This window comes from Leucopleurus acutus (assembly GCF_964270905.1).
Source record: "Leucopleurus acutus genome assembly, chromosome: X".
Classification (NCBI taxonomy): Eukaryota; Metazoa; Chordata; class Mammalia; order Artiodactyla; family Delphinidae; genus Leucopleurus; species Leucopleurus acutus.
In genome coordinates this window covers 112,960,969-112,982,740 of record NC_139148.1, presented here as the reverse complement: position 1 = coordinate 112,982,740, position 21,772 = coordinate 112,960,969, and the positions used below count along the sequence as shown (strand labels likewise).

General features: G+C 37.6%; 1 protein-coding gene and 1 pseudogene across 2 annotated transcripts in view; both read left to right on the top strand.

The window, feature by feature from the left end:
* Nucleotides 1-412, top strand: part of LOC309978051 (olfactory receptor 5AP2-like) — a gene marked incomplete at both ends in the record, with an annotated part of 62,365 nt that extends 61,953 nt beyond the window's left edge. Inside the window, one exon of the mRNA XM_082864408.1 lies at nt 102-412. Within this exon, the coding sequence (XP_082720534.1) occupies nt 102-412 (311 nt within the window). The remainder of the gene's footprint in view (nt 1-101) is intronic.
* LOC309978050 (olfactory receptor 10A4-like) lies at nt 412-21,478 on the top strand (annotated as a pseudogene). Its single transcript has 2 exons — nt 412-453; nt 20,548-21,478. The product of its transcript is annotated as an olfactory receptor 10A4-like (transcript).
* Nucleotides 21,479-21,772: the final 294 nt, after the last annotated feature.

The following is a 21,772-nucleotide window of genomic DNA, read 5'->3' as shown; positions in this document are numbered from 1 at the left end:
GTGATATTTCTCCCCTTTAAAACCCTCCTGCTCTGACACACAGGTCCTTCGGCTTCTCCTGTTTGTTTGTGGTGGTTTTAATGTGTCTGTGTCCCTTACAGTAGTCCTGGTCTCCTACACATGTGTCTTCATGGCTATCATCAGAATCCCCTCAGCCCAGGGCAAACACAAGACATTCTCCACTTGTGCATCCCACCTGACTGATGTCAGTTTGTACTATGGAACCATGGTATTCATTTACTTGTGCCCAACCTCTGAGTACTTACTAGGCAGGGAAAGGCTGTTCTCTGTATTTTACACAGTGGTCATCCCCATGCTCAACCCCATGATCTATAGTCTGAGGAACAAAGATGTGAAGGAAACATTTGGGACCTCACAATTCTTCCCCCTCCCCATACCCAGATTTCCATGATGTTCAATGCAATAAAGGAAGGACAGAGAAGGGAAGAAGAGGTAGGTGATGTGTTTTTGGCCACCAACCATGTCTCAAACATTATTCTAGGCATTTTAAATAGGTTAGACCTTGAATCCTCTCCACAACTCTGGAAGTCAAATATTATTATTTTAATTTTACAGATGAGGAAACTGAGGCCCTGAGTGATTTGGAGATTTGTCCAAGGTCATATAGCTTGAATGCAGTGGAAACTAGATTTCAATTCAGGACTGCCTGACTCTGAAACTCCCTTTCTACCACATTACACTGTTTCTGCATAAGGCAAGATGCCGCCCTCTCTATTAACCTTCAGGGCCCAAGGTTTCCGAATTTTTTCACTTTCTGGTAAATCTGGTCTCTCAAATTTATATTAGCTTCTGTCCCCTAAGACCCACTCCCTTTCCCGTAGCCAATTATTTATCTGTGGCTTTGTATTATGCCTCATCTTGTCATTAAATTAATGAACACGTTGTTTACAGAGCCCTATAGCAGATACAAGGGTGGAGAGGGATGACAAGGAAGAAATCTATGGTCACTAACTTTTGGCATCTTTCAATTAATTTATGGAAGACAGAAGATCCCACCCAAAAGGCAACTGAACTATGACTTTTCATTTAAATTGACATTTATTGAGTCCTTTCTATGTGATAAATGCCAAATCACTTACCTCATAATCCTCCTAAGAACTCTGTGATATAGGTACTATTGTTGCTCCCATTTTACAGATGAGAATACTATAGCTGAAAAGCATTAAGTAACTCACTCAAGGTAACACAGCTAATTAATGGTTAATACAGATTTGAATCCGGGTCTCTTTGTCCAAAGAGCTTATTTCCTTTCCATTCTGTTATATCACTTCCTGGATTACTGGGGTGCCTATCAATAAGCACCAAGGGATATAAGCTGTGAGGCTGGGACTCAAGGCAAAGGAAGCAGAATGGATTGGGTTCATAAGAGAGCCTCTAGGAAGAGGTGGGTGGTTTGAATAAAATCTGAAGAGTGAGGAGTGGTAAGAATGGATGAGTAGTGAAGGGAATGAGGGGATCTTGGAATCAAAGGCTGAGATAATAGAATCTAGATGCATAAAAGGCTGGTTTGGCTGGAACAGGGTAGAAGGCAAATTTAGAAGCAAAGGTTATTGACAAAATGGGGTGATGTCTGGGTAGGGCTGATATACCTTCTTTGTAGGTCTTGCTAACATCTAAACAATTCCTTACTACCATACGTGAGGAAGTTCTAAATAGAGCTCTGATTTCCCTAAATTGACCCAAGATGGCTTTGAGTGGGTGAATACTTACAGTTGTGGTAAGAATCATATTTTATTGAGACCAAGACCTCCATAAAACTTTACTCTAGCTTTACCCTGTTCTCTGTCTACAGTCCACACTACTCAGATTGGCCAGACAATAAACAAATGTGAGGCGTTGGGCTTCCCTGGTGGCACAGTGGTTGAGAGTCCGCCTGCCGATGCAGGGGACGCGGGTTCGTGCCCCGATCCGGGAAGATCCCACATGCCGCGGAGCGGCTGGGCCTGTGAGCCATGGCCACTGAGCCTGCGTGTCCAGAGCCTGTGCTCCGCAATGGGAGAGGCCACAACAGTGAGAGGCCCGCGTACCGCAAAAAAAAAAAAAAAAAAAAAAAAAAAAAATGTGAGGCCTTGATTACAAGAAGCTATCAGGGAATTACTTCCTGACTCAAAACTTGTCATCAAGTTAGGTTTGGGCAAGATCTAAACAAGTGTGACCTAGTGTAGTCGCTTCAAGTCTAAAGGCAACCAGACCTAGAGGAGGATCTTGTTTTCTGACACCTTGCTTATTGGGAATTCCTCTGCCCCAGAGCAGACTTTTCTCTATTTTATCATTTGCCTGGACTATTACAGTAGCCTCCTAACTGGTCTCACTGCCTCCAGGCTTGCCCTGACCAATTTATCCTCCACACTGCTGCCTTATGATTATTCTAAGCAGAAGTCTGACTACATCCACTGTTCTACTTTAAACTCTTCAATGGCTTTTCATTATCCTCAGAATAAAGTTCAGAATAAAGTCCAAATCCTTTAACTCACAGATCCTCCACAATCAGAATCTTACCTCTCAAACTTTATCTTTCACAACCCCTCTTCCCTTCCCCATACTTCATATCCTCCCCTTTGCACTTACTATTTTCTTCATTCAAAACACCCTCACTTTTCAGCAAAGATACTCCCCATATTTTTAATCAAGACCTTCCTCCTGAGCTGACCAAAAGTGTTCACCCCTTCCTTGGAACTTTAGAACCAATGATTACAGCATGCAATCATCCTATACTACCTTATTCTATTCCACTTTTCTTATACCCATATCTTGCTTCCTCTACTAGATTGTATGCCTTGTAGGGGAAAACCAAGGTGTCTCATACCTATCTAACCACCTCAGTGCCTGGAACCAAGTTGGCATTAATGAAATGTTGTTCATGGGAAGAATAAGAACTTTTCACTGGGCTTTGCCATAGGCATTTGTGTCTACTTCTTTTTTTTTTTTTTTTTTTTTCCGGTACACGGGCCTCTCACTGCTGTGGCTTTTCCCGCCACAGACCACAGGCTCCGGACGTGCAGGCCCAGTGGCCATGGCCCACGGGCCCAGCCGCTTTGCGGCATGCGGGATGCTCCCAGACCGGGGCATGAACCCGCGTCCCCTGCATCGGCAGGCGGACTCTCAACCACTGCGCCACCAGGGAAGCCCATTTGTGTCTACTTCTGAACCCTCTGAAAAGCCAGAGGGGTATTACTAATTCACCCCCTCCTTTCCTTTTTCAATAGTCTACCTCCCCTCCAGTATTTACTTCCCGTTTGACCTTTTCTTATGCCTCTGCCCGTGCCCCCCACCCCAGCATTATAACTCAGCATTTGCAAATACATTGCTTTCTATTGATTTGATGTGTGTGTGTTGTATTCCATCTAGATTACAGTTCTATGGGAAAATGGATGACATCTGTATTTGACTTTCCCAGTAATAGTGGGCTGTGCAAAGCAAGTGCCCATTGGGTGAACAAATATGTGCCTGTAGCTGAAGAGCGTTTATGTGGAGCTCAAAGCAGGGCAGAGTTAACTAGATATGAGTTTAAGAAGGGAATAGGGAGCTAGCATTTATTGTGTGCCTAGCAAATGCCAGACACTATGATAAATCCACAGATTATCTCATTTAATCCTCACAACAAACTGATATAAATTTTTTTAAATTAAGACTTTATTTTTTAGAGAAGTTTTAGGTACACAGAAAAATTCAAAGAAAAGTACAGAAAGTTTTCATATATCCTCTGCCCCTACATATACATAGCCTCCCCCATTATTAACATTCCCCACCAGAGTGGTACATTTGTTTCAATTGAGGAACCTACATTGACACATCATAATCACCCAAAGTTCATAGTTTATATCAGGGTTCATCTTGGTGTTGTATATTCCATGGGTTCAACAACGTGATTTTATCCTGACTTTATTAGGAGTATCAGAGGATTTGTGGCTTGCTCAGTTACACATACACAGACAGTATGGGATAGAGTCAGAATTTTGAACTCAAGTCTGTCTGATTTTAGAGCCTTCATGTTAAACTACTTTTCCAACCTTTATTAGAGATCATTTCACTTTTTAAAAATCCTAGGTTTGTGCTATATACATGTGGCATCAAGGCACTGAGAGATGAACACTGGAGACTGAGTCAGTAGCAACACATTTTCTTTAGATTGAGCCCTTGCTTAACACATCTGAGGCACAGAGGGAAGAAAGAAATAAAGATAAGGAAGAATGGGAGGAAAGAAAGAAGGAAGGAAGGGAGGGAGGGAGGGAAGGAAGAAGGGAGTAAAGAAGGAAAGAAAATGTCCTGCCATCCCATTCATTTAGAAAGTGTAAGGGTGGGAGTGGAGGGTCACCACACCCTCTGGTCTGCTCTTAGGGCTTTCTCCTAAAACCAGACCCAGGTAGGAGAAGGAGAGATTTCCCAAAAATCACTTCAGCCTCTTGCTCAGATACCTGAGAAAACACCAATTCTCACAGGAAAACTGCCAAAACTTCTTTAGAAACATATTTTAAGAAAAGGACCCTTGGGAGTGTCTAGAATCTTTAAAGACTTTACCAGTAGCCATGTGTTCCTTCAAGAACTTCATGAGGTTCCAATGCGCAGGAGCCCTGCTTAGCTGAAGGAAGGATACTGAGGTCTGGTCCCTACATTGCTGTATAATTGCTCACTCCACCCTGAGACCATTGTCCCTTTGGTGACTTGAAGAAAGTTCCCAAGAGATGCACATTCTAGAAGCAACTGCTTTTCCTTGTGAATGAGGTGACTCCTAATTGTCACTGGCCTTGCCTAGATAATACAACTTGATGAACATGATTTAGTATTCCTTGTTTGGGCTTCATTCTGAACAGTGTGCCTCACCCTCCAAAGCCAAGTCCTCTTGAGAACTTATTGAGAGGGCAGGGCTTGGATTTACTAATATCAGTATTATGTAAAATAGTAATAACAACCAAGCAAGAGCACCTCTGGATGATTGAGTGCCTACAATCCCAGAACTTATTGTTTTACACACAATTTCTCATTGCATTTTACAGACAGAGAAACTGGGGCTCTGAGGGATGACACAATTGGACAGAACAAGAGAAAAATTGACAGATCCTTATTACTAGAAGGGAAATTTTAACACACCATTCTCAGAAACTGATAAAGCAGATATGGAAGAATATATGATATTAAACAGCACAATTATGAAGTTTGAGTTAATACACAAACACACATACATATCAAGTCCTGGGCCCCCAAAATATAGGATACACATTATTTTCAGTCACATTTGAAAGATTTACAAAACTGTAACACAAGTCAAGTATCAAAGCAAGTCTCAAATTCTAAATAAGCAATATCATATTAATAACATTCTCATAAAAATGCAATAAAATAGAAGTTAATAAAAAATACCCCCAAACCCCCATACATTTAGACAAAAATCCTTCTAAATGGAATAAAGAAAAATTTTAATTAAAATAACACACAATTATTATTGAATGACATATATCAAATTGTAGAGTGTAACTGATGTGATATAAGAAAATGTGATGTATGCAATATGAAACAAAATAGCTGAATGTTAATATGTTAAGCATTCAACTCAAAAAGTTAGAAAAGAATTGTGAAGTGAACCAGAAGAAAGAAAAAGAAAAGAAATAAATATCAAAACAGAAATTAATGAAATAGGAAACAAAAATAAAAATGCTTAATAAATCCAAAACCTAATTTGTTAAAAGCTTAATAAAATAGACAGTTTTCTGATAAGATTGAAAAAGTAAAAAAGAATCAAGACCTGAATAATGAATATGAGCAATGATAATAGGAATATTACTAAACATTTTAGATTTTTAAAGTAATGAGTATGTTATGAAATATTTTATGCCAATAAATATAAAAATGTTGATGAGATGAGAAATTCTGTAGAAAAATCCAAATTAACAAAATTTTATTCAAGAATAAGTTGAAAACATGAATAGGCCATTAGACACTGAAGAAGTTCAATCAGTAGCCAACCTCTCTGCCAACAAAGGCATCAATCCCACATTCTTTCACAGGTAAGGTTCATCAAACTATCACAGAACAGGAAATCTCTACATTATATAAAATATTCCAGAGAACAGAAAAAACAGGAAAATCTACCCAATCCATTTTATGAGGTTAGTAAAATCTTGAAACCAAAACCATACAAGCTTGTTTAAAAGACCAAAAATTATATGCCAATCTCACTTTTGATAAAAATCTCAAAAGTCCTAATTAAAATATTCATTAATTGAACTCAACAAATGTATAAAAATAATACTACACAATCAAATGGGCTTGTTTTCAGGCATTAAATTATAGTCTAACCTTAGAAAATCCATTACTATAAGATATTACTTAAGCTGATTAAAGAGAAAATAATATGTATTCATCTCAATAGATTTAAAAAATTAAATGAAATTCAACCACTCTTCTCTATGGGGAAAAAAAAACCCTTGAAACAAATCAAAATAGCGGGAAAAGTTTAATTTGACAATGATAGCTACCAAAAACCTAAAATAAACATTATGATTAATGTAGAAGCTTTAGAAACATTTTCATCAGAGCCATGAACAAGATAAGGATAACTGCATTCCAAATTGCTATTTAACATTGCATTGGAGAGATCACTGTCAATTCAATAAGACAAAGAATAGAAATAGATTAAAGCACTGGAATGGAAGAAAGTATCATTATTCATAGACTACCTGATTGGTTACATAGAAAACCAAAGAGAATTTTCAGACAAATTATTTTAACTATTAAGGGAATTCATAAATATTGTTGCAAAGAAGATATTTTTAGAAACTCAATAATAATCTTATACAGTAGCAAAAACAATTAGAAAATAGAATTTTTTAATAGTTACCATTCACTGGCTAAAATGAAGAAAACTGATAACATCAAGTGTTGTTAAGGATGTGGGACAACTCTAAGAACTTTGCATATATTGTTGGTGGAAATGCAAAAATGGTATAGCCATTTTATAACGCAGATTGGCAATTTTTATGAAGTTAGACATACACATATTATATGACCCAGCAACCTCACCCTAGGAATTTATCCCAGAGAAAAGAGAACACGTCCACACAAAGACTTGTCAAGTGAATGTTTATAATAGCTTTATTCATTATAGCCAAAAGATGGACACAACCATGAGCTGGTGAGTGGATATACTGTGGTACATCCATACAATACAATACTACTCAGCAATAAAAAGGAAACTACTGATATAAACAAAAACATGGGTGAATCTGAAAAACATTATCCTGGGTAAAAGAATTCAGGCACAAAGGCCTATATACCATATATAATAATTCCACTTATATAAAATTCTAGAAAAAGACAAACTATTGTGAAAAGAAATATATTCCCAGTAGCCAGGGACCCAGTGTGAGTGGAGGAGATTCATTTCAAGGGGCATGAGGAAACTTTTTTGAGTGAAGGAAATGTTCCACATCTTGATTGTAGTCACCATTGCACAACTGTATACATTTGCCAAAACTCATCACATAATTGGTGAATTTTATTGTTTGTAAATTATACCTCAATAAAACTAGTTAAGTCGTATGGTAGTTCTATTTTTAGTATTTTAAGGAACCTCCATACTGTTCTCCATACTGGCTGTATCAATTTACATTCCCACCAACAGTGCAAGAGAGTTCCCTTTTCTCTACACCCTCTCCAGGATTTATTGTTTCTAGATTTTTTGATGATGGCCATTCTGACCGGTGTGAGATGATATCTCCTTGTAATTTTGATTTGCATTTCTCAAATGATTAATGATGTTGAGCATTTTTTCATGTGTTTGTTGGCAATCTGTATGTCTTCTTGGAGAAATGTCTATTTAGGTCTTCTGCCCATTTTTGGAATAGGTTGTTTGCTTTTTTGTTATTGAGCTGCATGAGCTGCTTGTAAATTTTAGAGATTAATCCTTTGTCAGTTGCTTCATTTGCAAATATTTTCTCCCACTCTGAGGGTTGTCTTTTGGTCTTGTCTATGGTTTCCTTTGCTGTGCAAAAGCTTTGAAGTTTCATTAGGTCCCATTTGTTTATTTTTGTTTTTATTTCCATTTCTCTAGGAGGGGGGTCAAAAAGGATCTTGCTGTGATTTATGTCATAGAGTGTTCTGCCTTTGTTTTTCTCTAAGAGTTTTATAGTGTCTGGTCTTACATTTAGGTCTTTAATCCATTTTGAGTTTATTTTTGTGTATGGTGTTAGGGAGTGTTCTAATTTCATACTATTACATGTACCTGTCCAGTTTTCCCAGCACCACTTATTGAAGAGGCTGTCTTTTCTCCACTGTATATTCTTGCTGCCTTTATCAAAGATAAGATGACCATATGTGCATGGGTTTATCTCTGGGCTTTCTATCCTGTTCCATTGATCTATCTTTCTGTTTTTGTGCCAGTACCATACTGTCTTGATTACTGTAGCTTTGTAGTACAGTCTGAAGTCAGGGAGCCTGATTCCTCCAGCTCTGTTTTTCATTTTCAAGATTGCTTTGGCTATTCGGGATCTTTTGTGTTTCCATACAAATTGTGAAATTTTTTGTTCTAGTTCTGTGAAAAATGCCAGTGGTAGTTTGATAGGGATTGCACTGAATATGTAGATTGCTTTGGGTAGTAGAGTCATTTTCGCAATGTTGATTCTTCCAATCCAAGAACATGGTATATCTCTCCATCTATTTGTATCATCTTTAATTTCTTTCATCAGTGTCTTATAATTGTCTGACTATAGGTCTTTTGTCTCCTTTGGTTGGTTTATTCCTAGATGTTTTACTCTTTTTGTTGCAGTGGTAAATGGGAGTGTTTTCTTAATTTCACTTTCATATTTTTCATCATTAGTGTATAGGAATGCCAGAGATTTCTGTGCATTAATTTTGTATCCTGCTACTTTACCAAATTCATTGATTAGCTCTAGTAGTTTTCTGGTAGCATCTTTAGGATTCTCTATGTATAGTATCATGTCATCTGCAAACAGTGACAGCTTTACTTCTTCTTTTCTGATTTGGATTCCTTTTATTTCTTTTTCTTCTCTGATTGCTGTGGCTAAAACTTCCAAACCTATGTTGAATAATAGTAGTGAGAGTGGGCCACCTTGTCTTGTTCCTGATCTTAGTGGAAATGGTTTCAGTTTTTCACCATTGAGGATGATGTTGGCTGTGGGTTTGTCTTAAACAGCCTTTATTATGTTAAGGAAAGTTCCCTCTATGCCTACTTTCTGCAGGGTTTTTATCATAAATGGGTGTTGAATTTTGTCAAAAGCTTTCTGTGTCACTTCCCTGGTGGCACAGTGGTTGAGAGTCCGCCTGCTGATGCGGGGGATCCGGGTTCCTGCCCCAGTCCGGGAGGATCCCACATGCTGCAGAGCGGCTGGGCCCGTGGGCCATGGCCACTGAGCCTGCACGTCTGGAGCCTGTGCTACGCAGCGGGAGAGGCCGCAGCAGTGAGAGGCCCGGGTACCGCAAAAAAAAAAAAAAATGGTTTCTGTGCATCGATTGAGATTATCATATGCTTTTTCTCCTTCAATTTGTTAATATAGTGTAGCACATTGATTGATTTGTGTATATTGAAGAATCCTTGCATTCCTGGGATAAACCCCACTTGATCATGGTGTATGATCCTTTTAATGTATTGTTGGATTCTGTTTGTTAGTAGTTTGTTGAGGATTTTTGCATCTATGTTCATCAGTGATATGGGCCTGTAGTTTTCTTTCTTTGTGACATCTTTGTCTGGTTTTGGTATCAGGGTGATGGTGGCCTCGTAGAATGAGTTTGAGAGTGTTCCTCCGTCTGCTATATTTTGGAAGAGTTTGAGAAGGATAGGTGTTAGCTCTTCTCTAAATGTTTGATAGAATTCGCCTGTGACGGCATCTGGTCCTGGGCTTTTGTTTGTTGGAAGATTCTTAATCACGGTCTCAATTTCAGTGCTTGTGATTAGTGTGTTTATATTTTCTATTTCTTCCTGGTTCAGTCCCGGAAGGTTGTGCATTTCTAAGAATTTGTCCATTTCTTCCAGTTTGTCCATTTTATTGGCATAAAGTTGCTTGTACTAATCTCTCCCACTACTGGGCATATACCCTGAGAAAACCATAATTCAAAAAGATTCATGTACCAAAATGTTCATTGCAGCTCTATTTACAATTGCCAGGACATGGAAGCAACCTAAGTGTCCATCAACAGATGAATGGATAAAGAAGATGTGGCACATATATACAATGGAATATTACTCAGCCATAAAAAGAAACAAAATTGAGTTATTTGTTGTGAGGTGGATGGACCCAGAGTCTGTCATACAGAGTGAAGTAAGTCAGAAAGAGAAAAACAAATACCATATGCTAACACATATATATGGAATCTAAGAGAAAAAAAAAAGGTCATGGAGAACCTAGGGGCAAGATGGGAATAAAGATAGAGACCTACTAGAGAATGGACTTGAGGATATGGGGAGGGGGAAGGGTAAGCTGTGACAAAGTGAGAGAGTGGCATGGACATATGTACACTACCAAACGTAAAATAGATAGCTAGTGGGAAGCAGCCGCACAGCACAGTGAGATCAGCTCGGGGCTTTGTGACCACCTAGAGGGGTGGGATAAGGAGGGTGGGAGGGAGGGAGATGCAAGAGGGAAGAGATATGGGAACATACGTATATGTGTAACTGATTCACTTTGTTATAAGGCAGAAATTAACACACCATCGTAAAGCAATTATACTCCAATAAAGATGTTTAAAAATAAATAAATAAATAAAATTTAAAAAAAAGATAAAACTAGTTAAAATAAAGCTACCATTCATAATAACAAGCAACACTATTAACCTAAGTAAAACTCTAACAAAAATGCCCATTATCTTTAGGAAAATATTGTAAGCACTACTGAAGGACTTAAAAGAGGACTTTAATGAGAGGAGATATATACCATTTTTCCATATAGAAAAATTCATTAACTTAAAGATGTCCACAATTCCAAAATTTAATCTATCAGTTCAAGGCAATTCCAAACAAAGTTCCAAGAGGATTTTTCATGAAACTTAACAAACTGATTCTAAAATTCATATGAAAAATTAAGAAACCAAGAATATCGAAGACAATTATGAAGAAGAATAAATAGGAAGTACTTATCCTACAGATATCAAGACTTAGAAAACTATAGTAATTAAAGCAGCATAGTATTTGCATAGAGAGAGGCAAACAGATCAGTTGGAGAAAAGAGAGACCCAGACAGAAAGCTGAGAATACAGTTGACCTTTGAACAATGCATGGGTTAGGGACGTCAACCCTCCTTGCAGTCGAAAATCCATGTATAATTTACAGTCGACCCTTCATATACACACAGTTCCTTTGTATCCCTGGTTCCACGTCTGTGGATTCAACCACGGATAATGTAGTACTGTAGTATTTACTGTTGGAAAAACTCCACGTATAAGTAGACCTGTGCAATTCAAACCCATGTTGTTCAAGGGTCAGCTGTATAAGGGACCTTAGTATGTGACAGAACTGACATTGTAGATCATGAGAGGAAATGAGGGACTATTCAATAAGTGGTGTAGAAACAATTGCTTATTCATATTGGAACAAATAAAATTAATTTCCTGTATTTCATCATATATAGAAATAAGTTCAAGATGGACTCAATAACAATGTTTTTAAAAAAACTTTTAAAATTTAAAAGAAATTTAGAATAATATATTAATGCTATTGGGGTAGGAACGGATTTTTTGAATAAGGCATGAAAAGTACAAATTGTAAATGACTGATAAATTTAACCACATCAAAAAAAATAAAACCTTCCATCTTTCTATGCTATAAGACATTGCAATAAACAAAGTTAATAGGCAAGTGACAGACTTGGAGAAGATATTTGCAACAAATATATAACAGACAGATATGGATTCCATAAAGGACTACATTTATTAAACAACAATCCAAATTAACAATGGACAAAATATTATTGGACAATGCACAAAAGGGAAAACTTGAATGGCCAGTAAAAAGATGAAAACATTCTTTTATCCTCACTAATAATCAGGGAAATGCAAATTAAATTAGCACAGAGATACTATTACATCAGATTACCACAAATAAAAATATCTGCTAATACCAAATGCAGGCAAGAATGTGAGGAAATATAACTGTTTACGCTACTTGTGGGAATAAGTATTTGCACATCCACTTTAGAGAGCAATTTGGTCATACCTAGTAAATATGAAAATATGAATATACTCCGAGCCTGCAATTCAACTCCTAGGTACCTTAAAGAAATACAAAAAACATATTCAAGAATATTTATTGCAACATTGTTTGTACTGGCTAAAATTTATTAACATAAATGTCCTTCGTTTTCTAGACCAAAAAGTTTCCAGGTTTTCAATTTATAAGAATCTTCCATCCTTTTATTAATCTATCCAGTGCAAAGTCAGAGCAAGGATTTGAGAAAAATAATTCCAACTGCGGGACTTTTATTTATAGCCTACAAGGAAAAGCCAACAAACCCACAGTATTCAGTATAACTAGGAGCAAGATAAATCAACAATGGGTGAATGAAAACTACAGCTATCAACAAGGATAGGTCTAAAGAAACAAATGTGAAGTGGCGGGGGTTGGGGGGAAGCAAGTTGCAGAATGTTATGCCATTTGTGTGAAATTTAAAATATACAAAATATTGTCATGTATTATTTATAGATACATTCATATATAGTAGGATAAAAACATGAACATGGAGGACACACAGCAACTTTAGCATAGTGGATGCCTCTGGGGCTCACGAGAAATGGGATTGGGGACAAAAAGAATTTTCATCGTATCTATAATGTTTTTATTTCTTAGAAAACAAGCTCTGTAACAAAAATAAATAAATAATGGCTTATTCATATGCCAAGGCAGAATGTAAATGTTAAAATGAATGAGATTGATCTATGCATGCAGATACAGAAAGATCTCCAAAATATATTAAATTAAAAAGCTCTGTGAAATTATTATGGATTGTGCAATCACTTTTGTGTAAATATGAAAAAATGTAAATGTATATAAATGCTGGTATAAGCACATAAAATTTCTTGAAGCACCCACAATTTATAGTAGTTGCCTCTGGAGAGAGGGACTGTTGGTCTGGAATTGGAGGGAGGATTAGTTATACTGTTTTAATTATTCACCATGTGCAAATTATGTATTGTTCATTAAACTTCATTTTTGAAAAATTCATGAGCTTAAAATCAAAGACCCGACACCTTGTGTGATTCTTAGGTTAGTACTCTTGTGTATTGAAGATTACGTAACATTTATTGAATTTTCTTTTAATGAAACTTTCTGCTGAGCCTTAGTGGCGAGCATGCTGGCCATTAGAGAGGAGGTGTCACTTTGGTGAGCTGTCCAGCTGAAGCATTTTTTTCATTTCCCTCAAGGCCAAGAGCTACATCTGAGACGTCTTTGCATCTCTGATAATACCTAATACAGACTTTTGCCTGTGTTAGTAAATTATATTAATACATTTATTCCTTCATTCTTTTGTTTATTAATGTGACAAATGTTATTAGAGAACAATTATGTTTCACTGCAAACATAAAGCTTTCCAAGTACTTTGTACTTTAAATCGATATCTCTGGGATGGCCAGAGATTTAGGACTGCCGTTGTTTCTATGGGAAATGTGAGTTGACACCAAATAACTAAGTCACACGTGAACTTCAGGGTTATGATCCATTCATATGTTTGCAAATACTCAGAAAAATTATTTTCTTCCACAAATTACTTTTGATAAAGTTGAATAATGATGAAGGGACAAGATGGTCTTGGTGATAAAGACAGTGATGTTACTATTGCCTGAAGCCATTGGCTCCCCTCTTTTTCCAATAACCATCATTCTTTCCTGAATTGAAGTAACAGCCTCTTCATTGGACTTCCTGTCTGAGTCTCCTTCTTTGCCTCTAGTTTATTTGCATATCCACTCAAAGTATATAGCTTTTCTAAAACACAAACATGAGTACGCCACTTCCCTATTTAAAAACCCTTCTCACTGACCTCAGGATAAAATCCACACTGTTTAGGATGGTGTACAGGGCCCGCCATCTTCTGTGTCTGCCTCCTTCTCCAGCCTTCTCTACTGTCACTCTTTACTGGCACATGCTATTCCCTCTGACTGAAACTCCACCCACTCATTGGCTCAAAAGACTTCTTATTCATCCTTCAAAACCCAATGCATTATAAAGATTAATGAAATGATAGATGAAAAAGTGCTTTGGAAGAAAATAAACCAAAAAATCCCCAAACGGCAGGTCCTTCAATGGACCTTCACTGTTACTACTTCCCCCATCCCACAACTCCTTTCTCTGTGCTACATCTACATGTTATACAGAGTCCTTTTGTTGCATTTATCATGTTGCAGTTCCACTGCTTTGTTTACGTGTCTGTCATTTCCATTAGTCACTGAGTTCGTAAGTCATGGATTCAGCTTTGCAGCCTTTCTTCACCTTTATATTCCCAGCATTTAGAGTACTGACTGACACAGAGGAGGGGCCAGGCATTGTTTGTGAACTCTGTAACCAGATGGTGACAATGATGATGGCCTGGGATAAGAAGAAATTGTTATGTATCTACAAGTGCTCTGTTTTGTATGATGCTTCACAACGTCATCAGAGAAATGGGAGAGGCCTCACTAACTGCTATACAAAGAGGTTTTACTACCCCAAACAACTCTTTTCTTTATAGCCTGGAGAGCAGATGAACCTGCATTGACAAAACTTACTCAGGAGGCCAGATGCAATCTGTCTACCAAGGGTGGAAAAATGACAAGGTAACTGGTTTTAAAAACTACCTCTGGCAGCTTGTGTAAGAGGACTTTTAATTCGATTATAAAAACCAAACTCTAACAGTTGTGCTTTTAATTAGAATGTAAAATTCATTTAAAGTTGACTGAAGGCTTTGGGGGAAGGGATTTAGATGTTTTCAGGCGGTATTTAATGATGTAAAAAAAGTAAGAGTTTTACTTCCAGTTTTAGGGGTCCAGATATCTTTGAACTTAAAGACAAAACTATCCTCAACTTCTGTGATCAGCGACATCATTAACACACTCCTCAAATATGATATTACTATGGATCGTATAGATTTCTAGTTGATAAAGTGTTTCCCGTACATCATTTGAGTCCCACAGCAACTCTGTGAGGTCAGCAGGGCAGGGATTATCGCTCCCATTCAAAGTAGGAAAACCTGGGATTTAGTAAAGATAAATGACACACCAGATTGCACATGCAGCAGGAGATCCAAGTCTAGAACCTAGATTTTCTGTCACTCGTTTCAGTACTTTTTCACATTGTACCCTCTCCAAGCTATTACTTGGTGCTTTCAGCAGCCTCTGGTGGCTGGCCTAAATGGATCGTGGCTCTAACCCATGTGACATGTCAGATACTCCAATTTCCAATTTCACACTATTAGTCAGCAGTCACTGAATGGAAGTTCAGGATGTCATGAGAATCCAACATTGATCTCTCAATTAAAAAGCCAAGCTCCCCTGGGAGCTAAACTTAAAGATAATTGGTTTTCTTATTTGAGCTGTATCTACCAATCCCTGCTTGCAGAAGGTTGTAGGAGTGTTTAAAACATGGATACATAGGCCAGTATTGTGCTCTTTCTAAACCCAAAGGAGGTCACTGCAGGAGCTAAAAATGCTTTGGTTACAACCGCCTGAAAACCAAAAGAGCCTTTAGGGTGAAGTTCTCTTAGATCTTCTTTTTGGAAGCTTGGTGGGTTCCAGGGAAGTTAGGGAGTAAAGTATAATTGTGCAGATATAAAAGGAAAGGTTGGAAAGCCATGATTCTTAAGGCCCTGTCGGATCTTTTTAAAGGACATATAATATCGTGTCTGTCATGATGTTGCTGGATCTATTCCTGGTCAAACGACATAGTAGTGGTACAGCAAACCAGCTACATGTCTTAGCAATCCACTTTGGTTTCTGCTAAGTATTTTGGGCTCCACATATGCAGATGGAACAAGAAGACAGGCTCTGAGGAAGCAAAGTGAACATCTCTACCATGGGTTCATCGTAGCCATCTAAGGATGACTTAAGTTTCCAAACTCAAGTGGAAGGAAAAAGATGAGGTAATTATCTTGATAATCACTATCCACACCCATCTTTACCCCCTTCTCCTCTTCTAAAAGATGATTGTTCTTTCTTGTCTAGGGATAATGCCTCCACTTGTATATTTCCCCATCCTATCCCCTCTAACCCTCCTTGCTCCATCAGTCATCCCTTTGCATGTCTTTCATATTTACTTCTCCCTGGACTTAGACTCTTCACCTAGAATCTTGATCAAGTTTCTCCTTTACTAAAAAGCAAAATCAAGAATGAACAAGAATATCTTCTCTCAATCCTCTCTCTCTCTCCTACCTCTACTTTATTTTGGCTCTCTCTCCCTCTCCTTTACTTCACCAACAGTCTTGAAATAATAACCTACATTTCTTGTTTTTACATTATACATCCCTGTCTCAGTACTGTCAGGATTCTTGTCACAGCACTCCAATATTCATGGCTCCTTTACTAACAATTCTGATGGTTCCTTTCCTTCCTTGGACTCTGTGATATCACTCTCTTTGTTTCTCCCACTTTAACCCATTAAAAAATTTTTTTTGGTATTTCTTTCTCCAAAAATGTATGTGCTCCCCCGCTTTTTTGTCCTCAGCCCCCTACTCATTTTGCTCAAACAATCTTTCTGAAATCAATGGCCAACATGGTCCTCAGGTAACTGGATGTTTTTCCACATTATTCCCTCTGCCTGAAATACCTTCTCTCTCTTCTCCTAAGAAGGTACTACTTTTGCTGGACACCCACCAGAGCTCTGAAATCGTTTACTTCATCCTACCTTCCAAACCCCTTTTTCCTAAAGCAGATTTTTTGTTACATGTCCATCATGGAAAGCTACCTCAGTTTCTGTTATTTGTTGTTCAGCTCAGATGATGGCAATCTCCATATGACTCCTATCATCCAGTTACTAAACAAAAACTCTTGGCTCATAATACGATTAGCATCTTGTAAATTCACACTTATATCAACATACATAAGGTTAACTTTTTACCTCCAAAAAATAGCCATAATTGAAATACAATGTTGTAGTATAGTAATCATCATACTCAGTTTTTGTATCTGAAAAATCAGATGAGACAAATCAAAGACCTACTCAAACTCCCACATACATCACAAGATTTGGGGGAAGATTAAAAATAATGATGGATCTGAAAGTTCTTTGAAAATCATTAAACTCCCGACACATGTTACTAAACTGAAGGTAAGTCTTTCTTCAGGTACTTACATGTTACACATTAAGGGCTGGACACTGAAGAGAGACAAAAAGAAAGCAAAAAGTATAAGAGCATGCTATAATGGAAGGAGCAAGAACCAGAAAATAAGACCTGGGTGTCATTTCCTGCTCTGTTATTAACTAGATCTAGATGCTAAGAAAGACAATTTACCTGCCTGAATTTTCTTTTTTAGTCAAAAAATTAAAGGGTTGATCAAATGACAGTTTTAATGTCCTTTCTGTCTTTAATACACAGCAGAAGGAAATGGGAGAGACTTAACACTTATCTATAGTCCTTCATTACAACTTTTTTTACAAATATTCCCTAACTCTCTTGCCCCTCTTTTCTTCCATTGTTTTCATATGTCAAACTCCAAATCTGATTAAAACCAACTATTTGCCTACCCCACTCTAGGTAAACATTGCTAGTGAAGACCATGCAAGAAAGCCGTGTGATTACACCTTAAACTTATGCTCTCAAAAATCAAATTGCCACTCAATACTGCCTGGAAATTTTAGTGTTTCTTCTAGAAGGATAGCACTCTCATTTACAGATACGACTATTTTATTATATTTCCTCTGCCCTCAAACCTCCCATATGTCTTCCTTTACCCTCACTTTTGCGTGATAACATCTCCTACTTCGTTGAGAAAATGGAAACCATTAGAAGCAAACTCCACCATCTTCCTAAGATTAGATGTATCAACTTACTACAACTGCGTCTATTTTCTCTAGCCTTCCTCTTGTTAAAAAGATGAAGTGTCCATGCCCTTACCAAAGGTGAACCCCTCCACTTGTGCTCTGTATCCCATCCTTTCTCACTTTATAAAAGATTTCACTCTTAAAATTAGCTCCTCATTTACTAATATATCATCAAAAACCCCTCTATGCTGGATCATTCTGACCAGCATGCAAAAGGGAAAGTCAATGCTCATCTCTCTAGTTACCACTCAATTTTTCTGTTCCTCTTCAGTCTCCACTACTTTACTGAATCTATTTTCCATGTAACCAAACATAAGAGACTATTCTGTGTCTTCATCTTAACCTTATACCAGCTTTTAACACAATCAATAACTTTCTTCAAACATGGCTTCTCTTATTGTATTTCCTCCCACTTTACATCCTACCTCACTGACTCCTTTTCAATCTCTTTTTCTTACTTTTCCTTCTGTCAGGCCTAAGAGAAAGAGGGTCTTAAAGCTCAGCGTAGTACATTCTTGTGTATCCATAATTTCTCTGCAGGTCACCTTGTCCATTATTGTGGCTTTGAATATTATCCGTATGCTGATGATTCCTAAATTTATATTCTACTCCAGCGTTCTCATGGAGAACATACTCCATACTCTCATGGCTACATACTCTCAAATCCAGCTGTCCACTTCTCCTCTCCACTCAGAATTCTCATAAACAAACATCTTAAGCTTAACACCTCCAAATTGAACTTTCCCCTAAACCTCCCTCCACATTATCACCATTAAAGTAAACAGAAACAGTTGCTCAAACCAGAAACCCAGGAGTTATCTTTGATAGTTCACTTTTTATCACTCCTCACATCTAATTTATTAGTAAGCCCTGGCATGTCTACCTCCAAAATGTATCTTGACCCTGTCTTCCCTCCAACTTTTTTGCAACCACTTTATTCAGGTTTACTATCATCTCTCACTTGGTCCACTGAAATAATCTCTTAACTGTCTTAATCTACCCATGAAGTTCTCACTCTAATTCATTAATTACACAGTGTAAAAAGTGATTATAAGGTGTAAATTTGATCACAATGCTGCTTAACCTCCTCCAATGAATTCCTACCATATTTAACGTCTACATGGCATAGCATGGCCTACAAGGACATAGATGACCTGGCCCTTTCCTATTTTTCTACTCATCTCTTCTTCATCTCTTTCTCTCTGTCTCTCTGTGTCTCTGTCTCTGTTTCTCTCTCTGTCTCTCTCTCTGTGTCTCTGACTCTGTTTCTCTCTCTCTGTCTCTCTCTCTCTCTCCAACTCCCCCAAACCATATATATGTATTTTTCAATTTCAGTTTTTCTAACACTCTAAATCATTCCTTGCTTAAGGCCTGTTCCCTCTGCCTAGAATACTTTCTCCCACCCCTCACTCCCGAATCTTGCATGACTATCTCCTTCCCATTTTTTTAGGTCTCAATGTTTTAGGATTTTCTTGACCACACCAACCAAAGTAGCCCTCTCCTAAACACACATACGTACAGCATATTCCTATTTTGGGTCCTTATTTTTTACATTCATAGTGGACAACTCAAAATTATTTTATGGGTCTCTTTACTTGTGTTTAGTCTTTCTTTCCTACTAAAATGTTAACTCCATGAGATGTAGAGAGTACTCCTGACTTGTTAAAAAATTCTTGACTTTTTCACCATTTTATTCTAAGCACCTTTCAAAGAGTTTGGCACAGAGTAGGCACTCAATAAGTGTTGTCGAATGGATGAATTAATGTATTAAATGACTAATATGGACCAGTGATTGTGCAAATCGTGTTACATAGAATTAATATGCTGTTCTAAAGATGAGGAAACTGTCAGATAAGTGATGTGACTTACTCAAAGGCACATGTCATTCAGTGGCAGAGCTGGGATTTGAATTCAGGTATGTCTCTATTATACCATACCATATCCCTACCATCACTAGTTCACCCTCATGTCATTATGCCTCCTCTACTAATGTATAGAGAACTTACTATTAAATAAGTTGTAAGAATTAAACATCCTTCAACATTTGAAATTCAAGTCATATTATTTAATTGGTATGGAATTTCTAAAACAGGAAACAAATTTGATCATAGACTTTATACAATTTACAGGTAAGTCATTCAGAATATTCATTGCTGATGATGATAACACCTCTAGCAGCAATAGAAACAACCAGAGTAAGATCTCCAAAGATAGAATATTTTCTCTCTATTTTTTCAAAAATAAATAGCAGGAAAAATGTGCATCTTCATATGTCATAATCATAGTTTCAAGGACCTATACATTCTATATATGAAGCGATAATTGAAGTCAAAGGTGAACTTTCCAAATGGCCTCTGGGGGACTGTGATCAAATTTATTAATTAAAAATCTTGAACATCCAGAAAGAAGCCAATTATGCTTGATATGTACGATGCCTCTAAGCAGTTTCATTTTTTTCTAAAAATAGAATTTGATCAATGGTCATTCTTTTCTTTTTTTCTTTTTTTATTTTTTAGATCCAAGTCATGACTAGCACTGAAGAAAATATGACTTAGGTTTCAGAACTTATCCTTTAGGGTTTGGGGGATCTTCACGGCCTTCAGTATCTTCTTTTTGGGGTATTTTTGGTCATCTATGTGGTGACTCTCATGGGCAACATTGTAATCCTAACTGTGGTTTTGGCTGATTGCTCCCTTCATTCTCCCATGTATTTCTTTCTTGACCACTTTTCCTTCCTAGAGTTTGGCTACACCACTACCATTGAGCCCATGATGCTAAGGACATTGCTGTCACCTCATGGGCCTATTTCCTTCTCAGACTGCGCTTGCCAGTTTTATTTATTTATTTTTGCTGCTCTGGTAGCTACAGAATGCTTCTTACTGGTTGTAATGTCTTATGATCTTTTCATAGCCATCTGTAACCCATTGCATTATTCCAGCATCATGGGTTGCTAGCTAGCTAGCTGGCACCTCTTGGATAGCTGGATTTCTGGCACCCATCCTTCTCGTGGTCCACATTTTTCGGTTAACATTCTGTGCTGCCAGTGAGATTGACCACTTCTTCTGTGATCTGAAACCCATCATGAAACTGGCCTGCACTGATACTCAAGTAGCTGAGATGACCTCTTTTATATGCACCTCTTTATTTGCACTAGGTCCCTTTCTGCTAACTCTGGCTTCTTATACTGACATCATCTCCACCATTCTGAGGATTTCTTCTGTCACAGGAAAGCAGAGCCTTCTCTACCTGTTCCTCCCATCTTACAGTGGTCAGTCTGTATTATGGGACTCTGGACATTGTCTATGGCTTCCCATCAGGGCCTCAGAATGAAGACTTATTGAAGTTGCTTTCCCTTCTGTATACAGTACTTAGCCCTGCCCTCAACCCTATTATTTACACTCTAAGGAACAGGGATGTAAAAGTAGCCCTGAGAAAATTGGTGTAATGAGGAATGTACACCTTGTGAAAGAAAGTTTGATTTTTCTAGTAGCTCTTGGTATTTTGTGAAAACCCTAACAAAGTGGAAATCTTTCTAAAGGGTCAAGAATAGCTAGTTTTCCTTTGTCCCATCAAGTTTCTCCACATTAATGAACAGGAAGGGTATCAAACTTTCTTTCATTAAACATTTTGTGGATACTAGGCATTATGCTTTTCTTTGCATGGATCATTGTGCTAAATCCTCATAGCAACACAGTAAGGTAGCTACTGTTATTATCCCTACTTTACAGATATCACAACTGAGTCCTAGAGATTAATTCACCTGCTCAAGACTATCCAGCCAGACAGTAATGAAACCAGGAT